This window comes from Mauremys reevesii, linkage group 2 (genome assembly GCF_016161935.1).
Source record: "Mauremys reevesii isolate NIE-2019 linkage group 2, ASM1616193v1, whole genome shotgun sequence".
Classification (NCBI taxonomy): Eukaryota; Metazoa; Chordata; order Testudines; family Geoemydidae; genus Mauremys; species Mauremys reevesii.
Genome location: NC_052624.1, coordinates 66,866,154 through 66,879,038, shown reverse-complemented (window position 1 = coordinate 66,879,038; position 12,885 = coordinate 66,866,154). Strand labels below are relative to the sequence as shown.

The window sequence follows — 12,885 nt, the reverse complement described above, 5'->3', positions numbered from 1 at the left end:
TGGGGCAGTACTCCGGCTCCTTTTTTTTGTTTTTGTTTGGGGCGCAAAAAGCCAGGAGCCGGCCCTGAGTGGAGGTGAGCTGCGGGGGTTGCGGGGAGGGCCGCAGGAAGTAACCTGCGGGGGGGGGGAGAACTGCTCCCCCCCCCGCAGCTCACCTCCGCTCCACTGCCGCCTGCTCCCCCCTCCCTGCCAGGCTTGCCACATGAATCAGCTGTTTTGCGGCAAGCCTGGGAAGGAGGGGGGAGAAGCAGAGTGGCGGTGGCGCACTCAGCGGAGCAGGCGGAGCGGAGGTGAGCTGCGGCAGTGGGGGACGCGGGGAGGGCCGCAGGAAGTAACCCGGGGAGGGCGGCAGAGGAACTGCTCCCCCCACCAGCTCATCTCTCCCTCCTCCCCCAAGCGCGCTGCCGCTCCTCTTCTCCCCACTTCCTCGCCTGGGAGGGCAGGGTAGGAGGGGAAATGGGGCTTGCCTGGGGGAAGAGACAGGGGCCGGGGATTTGGGGAAGGGGTTGGAATGGGGCGGAGTCGGGGCTGGGCTGGAGGGGGATGGGAAAATTTTTTTTGCTTGGGGTGGCAAAAAACTTGGAGCTGGCCTGGGTATAGAGCCAGCGCAGTGACTTCTATCATGTCATACCCCCTTCTGGCTGACATTGTAGGGGTCAGAGCTGGCAATCTGCTGACATATGTGCCCACTAGGCGTGACCAGATGTCCCGATTTTATAGGAACAGTCCTGATATTTGGGGCTTTGTCTTACATAAGCACCTGTTACCTCCCACCCCTGCCCTGATTTTTCACACTTGCTGTCTGGTCACCCTAGAGCCCCTTGGGGCTGTTGGCAGATGGCACAAGTTAAAGCAACCTTTAGCCCAGACAGATCAAACTTGGAGGAGCCCAAAGATTTCTTAAAGCAGCCTTCACACACCACCCCAAATTTTGTTCACCTCTTCAGCTGCAGCCAAGGAACTGGGCCTTGAATTAAATTGTTAATGTAGAAAACAATGCTATGAGAAATTCACCTCTTCTTAACTGAAAAATGACATCTCCACCAGCATTGTACCCCAACAATCACATTTAGGGGTATTTGTTCAGAATGATCTCAGAGGAACTGTGCGGGGGGAGGGGGAGAAGTTCTTACAACACCTGCCTGACTTATCTTGACCCTATTTTGGCAATGAGATCTGATATGATCACACCTTGAAATTGAGTGATTTCTCCATTTCTGGTTTAGTTTCTTTCTAAGAAACTAAGTGAATCTTCTAAGAGAAGGACATAACTTTAACAACAGCAACAAGAACAACAACACGCTGCTGAGGCACATATGCCCCTGAATATGTCCCTGATGATTTACAGTGAAATTACTATTTGAATTTGTGACTGACTTCAAGAAGTCTTTCTGAGAAGGTCTGGGTTACTTTAGTTAGATCATCAAGTGGCTAGTAGTATTCTTGAGATTCAATTCAGAGGAAGATGTAGGAAATATAGGTCTAATTCTTTTATTCAAACTCAGTAAATGGTTTGGGACAATTAATTTCCAATTGTTTCCCAGTAGAGCAGATTTACTTGTATATTAATGAGGCACAGGTGTTAGGCCCCTGGTGTCTGCATTCCTGGGAGGCATATTTAGGTTGTTTATCTAGTCAGCCATAGGTACTGCAAGGTACTCAAGCTTGCCTTTAACAGTTTATACAGTGAGGCTTTTTAATTTTTTGATGTTTTTTTAAATTTGCTAGCACCTGTTAAAATTTTAAAACTGATCATGTAGAAAGAAGTTGAAGTGATTTCAATAGTAAATAGCACTAAATGTTAAAGAAAGTCCTCTTCTATTATGCTTAACTGCCCAGCTTGACATTAAGAAGAAAAGAAGCTTCATTTATGCAAATATGTCATGTGAGGAACTAATACAGTCAACAGTATACTTTTTCTGTTGCATATTTTTGGAATAGGTACCTCTTTGTCTATGGCTGAAACATGAATGTTCTTATATTAATATTCATTTTTCTTGTTTATTCACTGAACTGCAGTACCAAATTTTAGAGAAAATGGAATAGCCTCCATAGACATTATGAATTTCAGTTGCTGGCATAATTATAGCGATCTACATATTCATTAAATCCAGAGAAGAAATGTGTCCAAAAAGACAGCCATGCGTTCAGAAACAGTACACAACTAAATATATACATTAAAAAAGTTCCCTTCCTTCTGCTTATCCAAAATTACTTAGTGTGATATAGCCCTTAAGTCAGCTGAGGGTTTTTAATAATGTTCATTCCTTCTTTTCTTTCATGTAGTAAAGAATGGGAAGAACTATTTGTAAACAACAATTACTTGGCAACAATACGGCTGAAGGGGATTAATGGGCAGCTGAGAAGCAGCAGGTTCCGTAGTGTTTGCTGGAAGGTAAGAAGAAAATATTTATTTACAGTTTGTGGTTGCAATATATCAACACATTACCTGATGCGTTGGAAAATTATTGATGCAAAGAATTACTGAATTTTCCAAGAGACTTCATTCCAATGTTTTCCTATCCATTTTATAATTCATAGGACATTTGCTAATCATATTGTGTCGCCTTAAAGCTGAATTACTGGTGATAGTGAAGGATTTATATGAAAAAACATCTTTGTGTTGCGTAGCATTTTATTTTTAGTGTACAATTCCGTGTGACACATCCATGTTTCCTGATACTGTTTTTACATTGAAAACATGCATATTGAGTGAAAAGGGGGACTTTGGTCTATAATTCATATTTTAGGGACTAACTTTGACTTGTTTATAACCTACATACTGCCTCTCCCTAAGCAGCAACTGGAGAATCTTTCCCAATAAGAATGAGAAAATTAGGAGATTCATGGCCTTTTTGTAGTTACTGGATAATGTAGGAACTTCCAGTCATGCAAAACAAGAAGGCCATCAGAAACCGTTTTTCCTCCTTGGGAAAAATAAATAATATTGAGATACACAGGATGGAGATCTACAGTAATGTGTAACACAGAGGTCAGAGCTTTCTCTCTCTGATAGAGGAGAACGTCTCCCCCAATACACTTGCTGTATGTGATGAGTGATAATTTAAGTTACTTCACTTGAGGTGGAAGTTTTTCAGCTTGACATTAGCACAAAGACCTACAAAAAGAAACGTAAAATACACGGAGTAAGTGAAAGTAACCAAAGAAAGAGAAGTAAGAAATTGAATGTATACAATATTAAACAGTTTTACAATTTATAAAAAATATTTTTCTTCAGGATGGGCTGGAAAATGGCTGCCCCAGAATTTGTACTCAAACATTTTTGCACCAGCCTGTTCCTCCTTGTGTCCTAGAATTAGTTGCCTAAATCTGTATTTAGCCACCTAAATAAAAATGGCCTGATTTCAGAGATGCTGAGCACCCACAACTTCCATTTAAATTAAATGAAGAGGGGCTTGTCACATCTGAAAATCAGGCCATTTTAATTTGGGAAACTGTCTATTTTTAGGATAAGTGTTTGAAAATGTGGTCCAAAGTTTTCATTAAGTTCTTAATATTGAATATTCTAAAAAGAATTGTTTGGAGGCATTTATGTTCTTGACAGCATCTCCTAACTATTTTAAGAATAGTTTAGAATCTTTAAAAAAGAAAACTTTTACATCTTTTAAAAATGAGCAAATACTACTACTGTTTGTCCTTATCTTACATCTAGTTCAAATAATCTTCCCCAATTCAAAGGGGGAAATTTACATCCCTGGGTGTCTGATCCTCCAACACACAAATATAAAAGAACATTTATCCTATAAAATTCAGAGCTTAGATTACATATTTTCTGGACCTAATCTTGCAAAGGCAGGCCTGTAAACTACCTCAAAGAAGTGTGGAGGGTTTTTTTGGTCCACAGTTGTCCTTCCAATTTATCTCAGATAGAATATATTTTTGAATACCTAGCTTCTCCTCTGTAATCTCATTGGTTGTAAATATGTTGCATCATATCCATTCATGCTATGCCTGCAGCTCCAAGCTTGTATTTTTCTACTTTGATCTCTTCCTATATGTTTTATCTGCTTTGGGAACCTGAATCTGTAAAGGCAGATCCCCAGCTGATGTAAATTGTCATAGCTTCACTGATTTCGATGGAGGTCTAACAATTTATGCCAGCTGAGGTTCTTCCCCATAGATTGTTGCTGGACCTTTCTGTTGTATCTCAGAATTAGATTCTAGCTTCTTATCAGTTGTTTTTGGAGATTAAATTCTGAGGCCTGGATATCACTTCTAGGTTTTTTTACTGTATCATACTTCTGTAGAATCTTTGTTTTTTAATACCACTTGTCATCCTTGAGATGATTTAGACTGTCCTATAGGACTTTTATTTGGAAAGTTACATTAAGGTAATGAAAATTCTTCTTTTTCTAACAAATACATCTTTTCCTTTGTTGATAGCTGTATCTAAATGTTCTTCCACAAGACAGAAGTCAGTGGATAAATAAAACTTCAAAATTAAGAACATGGTATAACAAGATTAAAGAAATAGTAAGTAGAATATAAAAAGCATCTTCCACTCCTATGCCTGGATATTGGAACAGTACTTCCGATATGAGAGAAGTCTGAAAGTAGAAACCATGTTCTGTTTTCCCCCCCAGCATATTACAAACCCTCGGAAAGCTGGACAGCAGGATCTGATCATCAACAATCCACTTTCACAGGATGAGGGGGTAAGCTGAGCTTCACTTGTATCATATGTTGTGCATGCAACAACACCACCAAAATCTTGGTGCTCATCATCAGATTGGCAATAAGAGAGTTCCTGGCCTGTGAAGACTAAATGGGAGTACTATAGTGCCACTCCTAAATTGAGCCGCTGTTGAGCAGTGCTGCTGCCTCTCCAGGAGCTAAGTATATTGGGATTTGATTTCACTTTCACTGAATCTGGCTAGTTGGTTGGCCATGCAATATGACTTGTATCATCAGCTCTCTTACTGAAATGTCTGCACTTTTAAAACCAAATGAATTATTGCTAAGTGAATATGCAATGGAACTAACACTGATTTGCTGCATATTTTGAAATATTGCCTGTTAAAATAATTATTTATTTTTTCAAAATAAATGTAAAATGCTGTACATTAATATCAATTGAGTTGGTTAGATAGAATGTCCAGAAAAATATTTGTAGGTTGATTGGTGATTTACCACGCATGAAGATTCTCAATCAAATTGTGGGATGAATTGCTTTCAGTACTATATTATTAAAACACGTTTACTATTATGTTCTCTCTCTGCCATTTAATAGTTAAAAAAATGGTATAATGAGATTGAACTGGGATGAAAAAGATCATCAACCCCCACTCCTTTGAGATCATTTAAAGACTTGATTTTACACACAGGGTTGCGTGAACTTATCATTCTAGGCCGGGGGTTCTCAGCCTCAGTGCTGTGACTCTCAACAGGTGTCAAAGGCTAGCATCCACCCTGCCGTTCTTGTGTTGCTGGATGGAAGAGGTGTCTGGTAAAGAAGAGATTGAGAACCACTGTTCTAGAGTCTTGAGTACTCTTTGCTGGTAGGGGATTATTTTCTATAGGTCATCGCAAGCGAGGAGAAATTAAGTCTTTGTTATCGAGAAACTCCTGCAAAATGAAAGACCTAGAATTTAAAGTAATACCGAAAACATGAAAAACACGTTTGGCCTGATTTTCAAAAATGCTGAGTAGCCAGCAACTCTTATTGAAGTTTGCAGGAGGTGTGGGAGTGCAGCACTTTTGAAATCAAGCCACTTAGGTGTGTACATTTAGATTTAGTAGCCTAAGTTTTTGCCACCCATTTTTTAAGATCTTAGCTGTTGTTCTTAGTAGTGCTGTGTCTATTGCACAGTAATATATCATTAAGCTATTTTATTAATCACCATTTTTCCTGCTTGTTATGGTTTTGGAAAATTTTGGTTTTAACATTTTCTAAATAATTCATGATAATTCACAAGAGAAATACAATTATTTGGCTGGATTTATGGAATGTGCATCTGTTTTACAGATATTTGTGCTGGAGCAGTGTTCTGTGCATTTCTGTTTTGTTCTCAAATTAATAACCAATAACTGATGTGTTTTAATTTATTACTGTGTTCCCCTGTGTTGTATAGAGAGACATTTGAAAGAACAATTCAGTTATGAAACAGAACATCAAAAGCCAGATAATGAAAATAGGAACAAATATAGCCTATAAACGGGGAGGGATTTTACATGCAATAGACCCAACATAGGTCCAGTTATAAAGAAGCCTTGGAGTCATCGCATTTCTGTTGTATTGGTGGTCTGTACAAAAGGGACTCCAAACCTCCTTTCTGCATGGTGGGTGAAAGAAAGGCTAATGAGAAGTCAAAGTGAATATGGCAGGGCAAATACCAAGTGAGTTCATACACACCACAAATTCACAGTGCCAAATCAAAAGTAGGAATAAAGCAGTGGTCCACCTTTATGCATCCCTTTTATACAGAGGGGCTGGAACAATTTGTGTAGTTGGGGTGCTGAGAGCCATTGAACCAAACTGTAAACCCTGTATATAATGGAAAAAACTTCAAGCCAGGGAGTGCAACAGCACCGCTAGATCCAGCACCTGTTGCCCTTATATCCAATGGGGTAGCCAGATCCACCACACCTTTATGCTGTCCTGGGCCTTTTTAGCGGTGGGGATTCTGTTTCCCTGCTCCCTCAGTGTCTGATCAGCAAAGACTCTTTTCTAGGGCCTTACTCAAATTGTAATGTGAGTCTCATATAAGCAGGTGTAACTAAGATTAAATTAGGTGAAGAGAGAGTGTTAGCCTGGATGGGACAGTGTCAGATAAACATTTAAATATTTTAATGTCTGTTTTGTTTTTCACTGTTTGTAGAAGCTAAAGAAAAAGTTATAGAAGCTAAATAAAAAAACTTTCCATACTAGTTTTATCCTCCTGCAGTTAGCAGACATTGATTTACTTTCCCCTTTGTTTCTTGTGTAGTATAAGCCACCATGGTAATGAATTGTTTACAGAAAATAAAATGTGTTAAGGCTGTAGATGTCCCTGTTTTCATTTCCTGGCTTCTGATATTTTGTGTACATGTGTAATGTCTTTTCAAATCTCTCTCTATACAACACAAGAGAACACAGTAATATAGTAAAATAAATCAACAATTGGTTATCTGCTGTGAATTTTGTCCCTCTTATGCTCTGATCAGTACTGTCAAGCCACCCATTGAAAAGGTAAAATGAGCAATCTTCATTCAGGTTAGCTTTTGGGAGGGGTTGGTGAACAGGACCTGGATGGCAGAGGAAAAAGAGGAGCACAAATACAGATACAGAAGTCACTGAAGTTAACTTAAACTATATTTCAGTTTAGGCTTTTTTACATTAATAATTAGTTATCTCCTTCTGCTCCACATATGAGACTCTCCTTTGCATAGTGTATTTGAGGAACTAGAGACGGGCTGCTCTAGCAATTGCGCTGCCCCAAGCAGGGCGGCACGCTGTGGGGGGCGCTCTGCTGGTCGCCTGTCCCGTGGCTCCGGTGGACCTCCTGCAGACGTGCCTGGGAGGGTCCGCTGGTCCCGCGGCTTCGGTGGAGCATCCGCAGGTACACCTGCTGGAGGTCCACCCGAGCCGCGGGACCAGTGGACCCTCCGCAGGCATGCCTGCGGCAGGTCCACCAGAGCCGCCTGCCGCCCTCCCGGCGGCAGGCCACCCCATGCACGCACTTGGCACGCTGGGGTCTAGAGCCGGCCCTGACTAGAGAGATGTCTTTTGTGTTGACTCGTATTTTATTGTCATGCATTCCCCATTTGATTTATTTCTGCCAGGGCTCAATAGTTCAATTGCAAATAATTGGCCAACGTGCAAGTTAAGCCAATTTGTAACTGCTTCTGAATACTTGAAAATTAATGTGGTCCAGTGGATTGTGCATGGAGCTAGGAAGGCCAGAAACTCATGAGTTTTAATCCCTGCTCAACACTGACTTACTGTGAGGCCTTGGGCAAGTCAATAACCTAGCTGTCTGTTTCTTCATCTGTAAAATAGTGATACCTTCCTCCCAGCGATGCTGAGGATTAATTGGTTAAATTTTTACAGCACTTTGCAGATAGAACTTTCTGTACAAGACTAAGGTATTGTAGTATTTTTGTTGCTTCATGCAATTATTTTGCCTTTTTTCAGTCCCTTTGGAACAAATTTTTCCAGGATAAAGAGCTTCGAGCAATGATTGAACAAGATGTGACAAGAACGTATGTAGACCTATAAGGAACTTTCTTATAAAAATTCTAACTTTTTTTTTATGCTATGTACACTGCTTTGTGTTTCTTGACCTAAAATTTCATTACAGTACAAGGATTGGTGTGTGCGTGTATGGAAATGTTTTCTTTGAGAGAAAAAGGAGAAAAAAGTATTGAGTTAAATATTAAACTCTAGAGATTTGTTGATGGTATTGAAATGATGTTCTCCTAAATTAAGATATTAGGAAATGTTATATTAAATATAAAATACATTGTTCTGTATGAAACAAAAATTGAATAAGAGTAACTGACAGGTCTTTTGACTAAATTATGTTCATAATAAAAGATTGAACAGATGATTTTCTGTAATTCTTAACACTTATTCAATCAATAATAAAAAGCAGTATGTAATTAGTGAGAAATGTCATTCATCGAGAGAAGTTTAGCATTTCTATTTTTAAGTATCATTTTTCTAGTGTTGTTTGTCACAGATGCCTTTTAAAATTTGCCCTAACATCTCTGTGACTATTCTTTCATCTTTTTGACCCTGAGGTTATTCCTGTTTAGAAACTTTTCTGAGTTAGAATACTCAGTTCCTGAAAATATTGGATTACTTACTGTAATGTATAAATCTAAGTAAATTCAATTATAGTTTTTTTAAATAGGTGACATGTCACTACACTATATAGTATACATTTTACTTATAACTTGAAATAAGATAGTATTGGTCTCAGTCTTTTAAAAAACCTTACCTTTAACACATTTCATTTACTATATAAATGTATAAAAACAAAGCAATAAGGAAGAATCATTAATATCGGTTTCTGGAATATTTTGTATGTCCATCCCTAGACCTGTTTGAATACATTTTTGTCTATAGTATAATTAAAATGTGAATATGCTTTAATGTAAGTTCTCACAGATGGTAATTTTTGTTTGTAAATGGAAATGGTTCAGGATGTTCTAAGATTAAAATATATACATATCTAAACTATAAGTGGGGAATGAACATTAGTGTAGTGATAGATAATGGTAGTTAGAGGACCATTGTAAAAGAAGAATATAAAGTCCATACTGCTCTGATGTTAGCAATAGAGCACAATGAATGGATATCTTTGTTGTCCATTTATCTAAATAAATGTGAATAATGAACATTCTGCATGGCTATTTATCCAAAATGTTGTCTACTTCCAAAAATAACAGTACTTCATCACAAGTCATCGGTATCAAAATAAGTCATGAAATGTGAAAGTTAACATTCTCATAGTAACATTAATTTACCTACATTGCACAAACGGTACATACTTATTTAATTGCTAATCATAAAACATGTTATATGTAAAGTGAATGAGTTAATTTTTCTATGAAAATGTTAGAGTTTACATTTCCTGGCTTTTGTGTTTAAAACAGTTTTTAATGTTGTGGTCATAATTTTTCATTTAAATTCTTATTAAAAATGGGTTGGCGGAAGGTAGGCTAAACTGTCAGGGTTAGCATTTAATGGGACTCTATCAATTTTAAATGTCATAAATAAATATAAAATTTAAAATGGTTTGGGGTGCCATTTTTGTGATTTTCACATTTTAAACAAGTTTTCATTTACCTTGTTGTTGCATGAAATACCCACACAATCCAACAGAGTAAATGGATTAGCTTGCTATACATGTGACTCTGCGAAGTAAGCTGCATACACAATCACAAAGTAACCACACCAGAAAAACTGCAAAAAATCATTTTCTTTAATCTTTCAGTTACAGTAATCTTAAGTATAATAATAGTAAGCATTAATAAACTTGGACAGAAATGTGATTTTTTTTTTAGGTTGGAGTTTCTGTAATAGGCTCTAAATTTTAAATTTCAAAATTAATTTAAATAAATGGGACTGCGAGAGAGGTGAATTCATACTTTTTCTACTGCTGAAAACATTTTTCTACAAGGCTGGGTTATAATGGCAGCTGCATACCTGAAAGAGCAACAGAAAGATATAATTGTAATTTGCATTTTTTGAGAATTATGGTGTATGTTTCAAGCAGACATTTACAATCCTCCACGAAGCCAAGTTGGAACACTGCATTGGGAATGTCAGAATGTGAGCATGGCTTATTAGGCCCTGCTAAAATTTTAGCAGGTTATTCAGCATATTCAGAACTAACTTTTAAATAATTTAATGTTTGAATATTTTTCAAATTAAATCTGGGAAAGGGGCCTATTCCTTAATAAGAACTATTTACAAGCAAAGTATTAAAGGTTTTTGATAAGCCAATTTTAAGTTATTCATGATGAAAATCGAAATGAAGTTTCTTGTTTCGCTATCCAAGAGCTGATAGGTATCAGAATTGATTTTTCTGCAGCTTTACAGAAATATTCACTTCTGAGCTTTAACCACCAAGCATGGTTAGTTTCTGCCTCAAATGAGAAGCTTTTCAGAAAGCTGTGAAAATAGGTGGTTATAACGAAAGTACTAACCTAAACTTAATTATATGTAACAGCCACTACCAGCCTGCCGCTATAATACTGTATTCTATTATTCCACTAAAAAAGAAATTCCTATCTGAGCATACACAATAGTTACTCATAGTAGATGTAAGAAAGTCATGATTAATTACTGTCATTCAGCAAATGCACTAAAGAACAATGCTGGTGTATTTTCTATTAATAAAATATGTAGAAGCTAAAGCATAGCTTTTAAAAGTTCTTCCCAGCTCTCTGTCTCAGAAACCCACTGTTTCACCTCAGATGCAAAAAATTATTTTAATGCTATAAAATGTGTACAAATGATTTTGTTTTGTGAGGATACATCTGTGTACTCAAACAAAGATACCAGTCCATTCACTGGCATCACCTTCTTTTCTTTTAAGTTAGGATTCTGAATAGCCAGTCTTGAACCTGTTTCTCAAACATTCCAAATTAAAATAATTTGTAGGGATGTCCACTGGACCGTCTCTTGTGTTTTCACTTTTACAATAGAACCTCTGCCTGCTGCTAAAATGGATTTGTACTTCAAGATCTATATATCTGAAGAAAAATAGTGGCAGCTGCTATTGTTTCAAAGAAAAGAAACTTAGGTTGGGGAAGGTGAAGGAGAGCAGCTTTGTCAGTCTTTCCAAGGTTATGAGAGAACTGGGAAGAAAGGAGCATCTCTGCAGATGATGGGCCTATCTACCACAAACTCACTGAATTCTCTCTTTGAAGCCACTTACACTTTTGGCCTTCAACATCTGCTTATAATGAGTTCCACAAGTTGATGGTGTATTTGTTTTGAACCTGCTGCTTGCTAATTTCATTGGGTGCAACTTGGTTCTTGTGTTGTGTAAAGGTGTAAATAACATGTCCTTATTCATTTTCTCCACACCATTCATGATTTTATAGGCCTCTATCACATCCCCCCCTTACTCATCTCTTTTCCAAGCTGAACAGTCCCAGTCTTTTTAACCTCATACAGAAGCTGTTCCATACCCGTAATCATTTTTGTTGCCCATCTCTGTACCTTGGTGAGGCATGATTTCCCTTTACAAAAGCAGTTTTGACTCTTCCTCAACAAATTGTGTTAATCTGTATGTCTGATAATTCTGTTTTTTACTATAGTTTCAACCTCTTATTTTGGGGAGAGGTATTTTTCTCTTTCCCCCACTATGCTTGCTGCTGTCTTCCCTATTTGGCGTAATTCTTTTGGGGTGCCTATACGCTCATTTCTTCACAGGCCACGTGTTGTCTTTGGGTAGCCCAGTATTCCTGGGGAAAGGGACAGTTTCTTTTCTTTCCTCCTCCAACCCCAAATTGTTGAAAGAGTAGCAATAGTTTCTGCATTTCTGGCAGTTTCTGCAATCCTTGGTGGGGTTTTCCCACCCATGCTGATAAAATACAGCCCAGTTGAGCAGAGGGTGGGGGATATGTCTGAGAAAAGAAAGAAAAATATGCCTCTGGAGCCCCTAAATATCTTAAATTAACTTTTAGAAAAACAATTCACTCACCCTGACTTTCACTTGTATGAAGTGAGAGTATTTTTTTAAAGCAGACTTCAGTGCTCATTCATTTGCTCCCACTAGCTGCAGTAAAACATGATGAAAATATACCTGTTTTTAATGTGATCCTCACTCTGAGCTGTAATTAGACATAGTACCCTAGTTTTTTCTAAAATGTTTCCTACTTCTTTTGATCTGAAGGGACTGTACTTCTAAAACAGACTTTAATTGTACACTAATATTCTCTGCAAAATTCTTCCTGAGCTGATAGTTCTCTCTTATGCATCATGGTCTCTTGTGTTTGCATTTATCATAATTAACACTTCAGCCAGCTTATTCATGAGTTCATTATTATCCTTCCTTCCAGAATCTCTGATATTGCTAGATACTCAGAGATATCTTAGTGTATTTTTGAGTTTTCTTTGTTTCTTTCTTTCCTAAACTCCATAGGGCAGGGCTGAATAACAGTCCTTCATAAATAATCTCTTCAAAATCCTAAATTACGTTGATTGCCATCTGCTGTACTGTACCTTTGAAGTCTCAGATGTGTCCTTCCTTTACAGTAATGTGATTATTACAAATGCAGACAAGTTTCCAACTGTTGGTCTAACATTTTTCCCATCAAATGCCAGGAAAATTTTACATTCTTCAGCCGAATACCAAGGCCATAACCAGGGCAGAGTGAATTGGGTAGCCACCTAGGGCACAAAGCTGGTGAGGGAGGTGGCAAAAA

The 12,885-nt window shown here is 37.9% G+C and overlaps 1 protein-coding gene across 11 annotated transcripts in view; it reads left to right on the top strand.

The window, feature by feature from the left end:
* Positions 1-12,885, top strand: part of TBC1D5 (TBC1 domain family member 5) — a 487,219-nt gene that overhangs the window by 256,676 nt on the left and 217,658 nt on the right. For all 11 annotated transcript variants that reach the window (XM_039523970.1, XM_039523969.1, XM_039523966.1 and 8 more), the window contains 4 exons: positions 2,287-2,395; positions 4,405-4,494; positions 4,605-4,676; positions 8,135-8,202. In XM_039523970.1, coding sequence (XP_039379904.1) covers positions 2,287-2,395; positions 4,405-4,494; positions 4,605-4,676; positions 8,135-8,202 — 339 coding nt within the window. The remainder of the gene's footprint in view (positions 1-2,286; positions 2,396-4,404; positions 4,495-4,604; positions 4,677-8,134; positions 8,203-12,885) is intronic.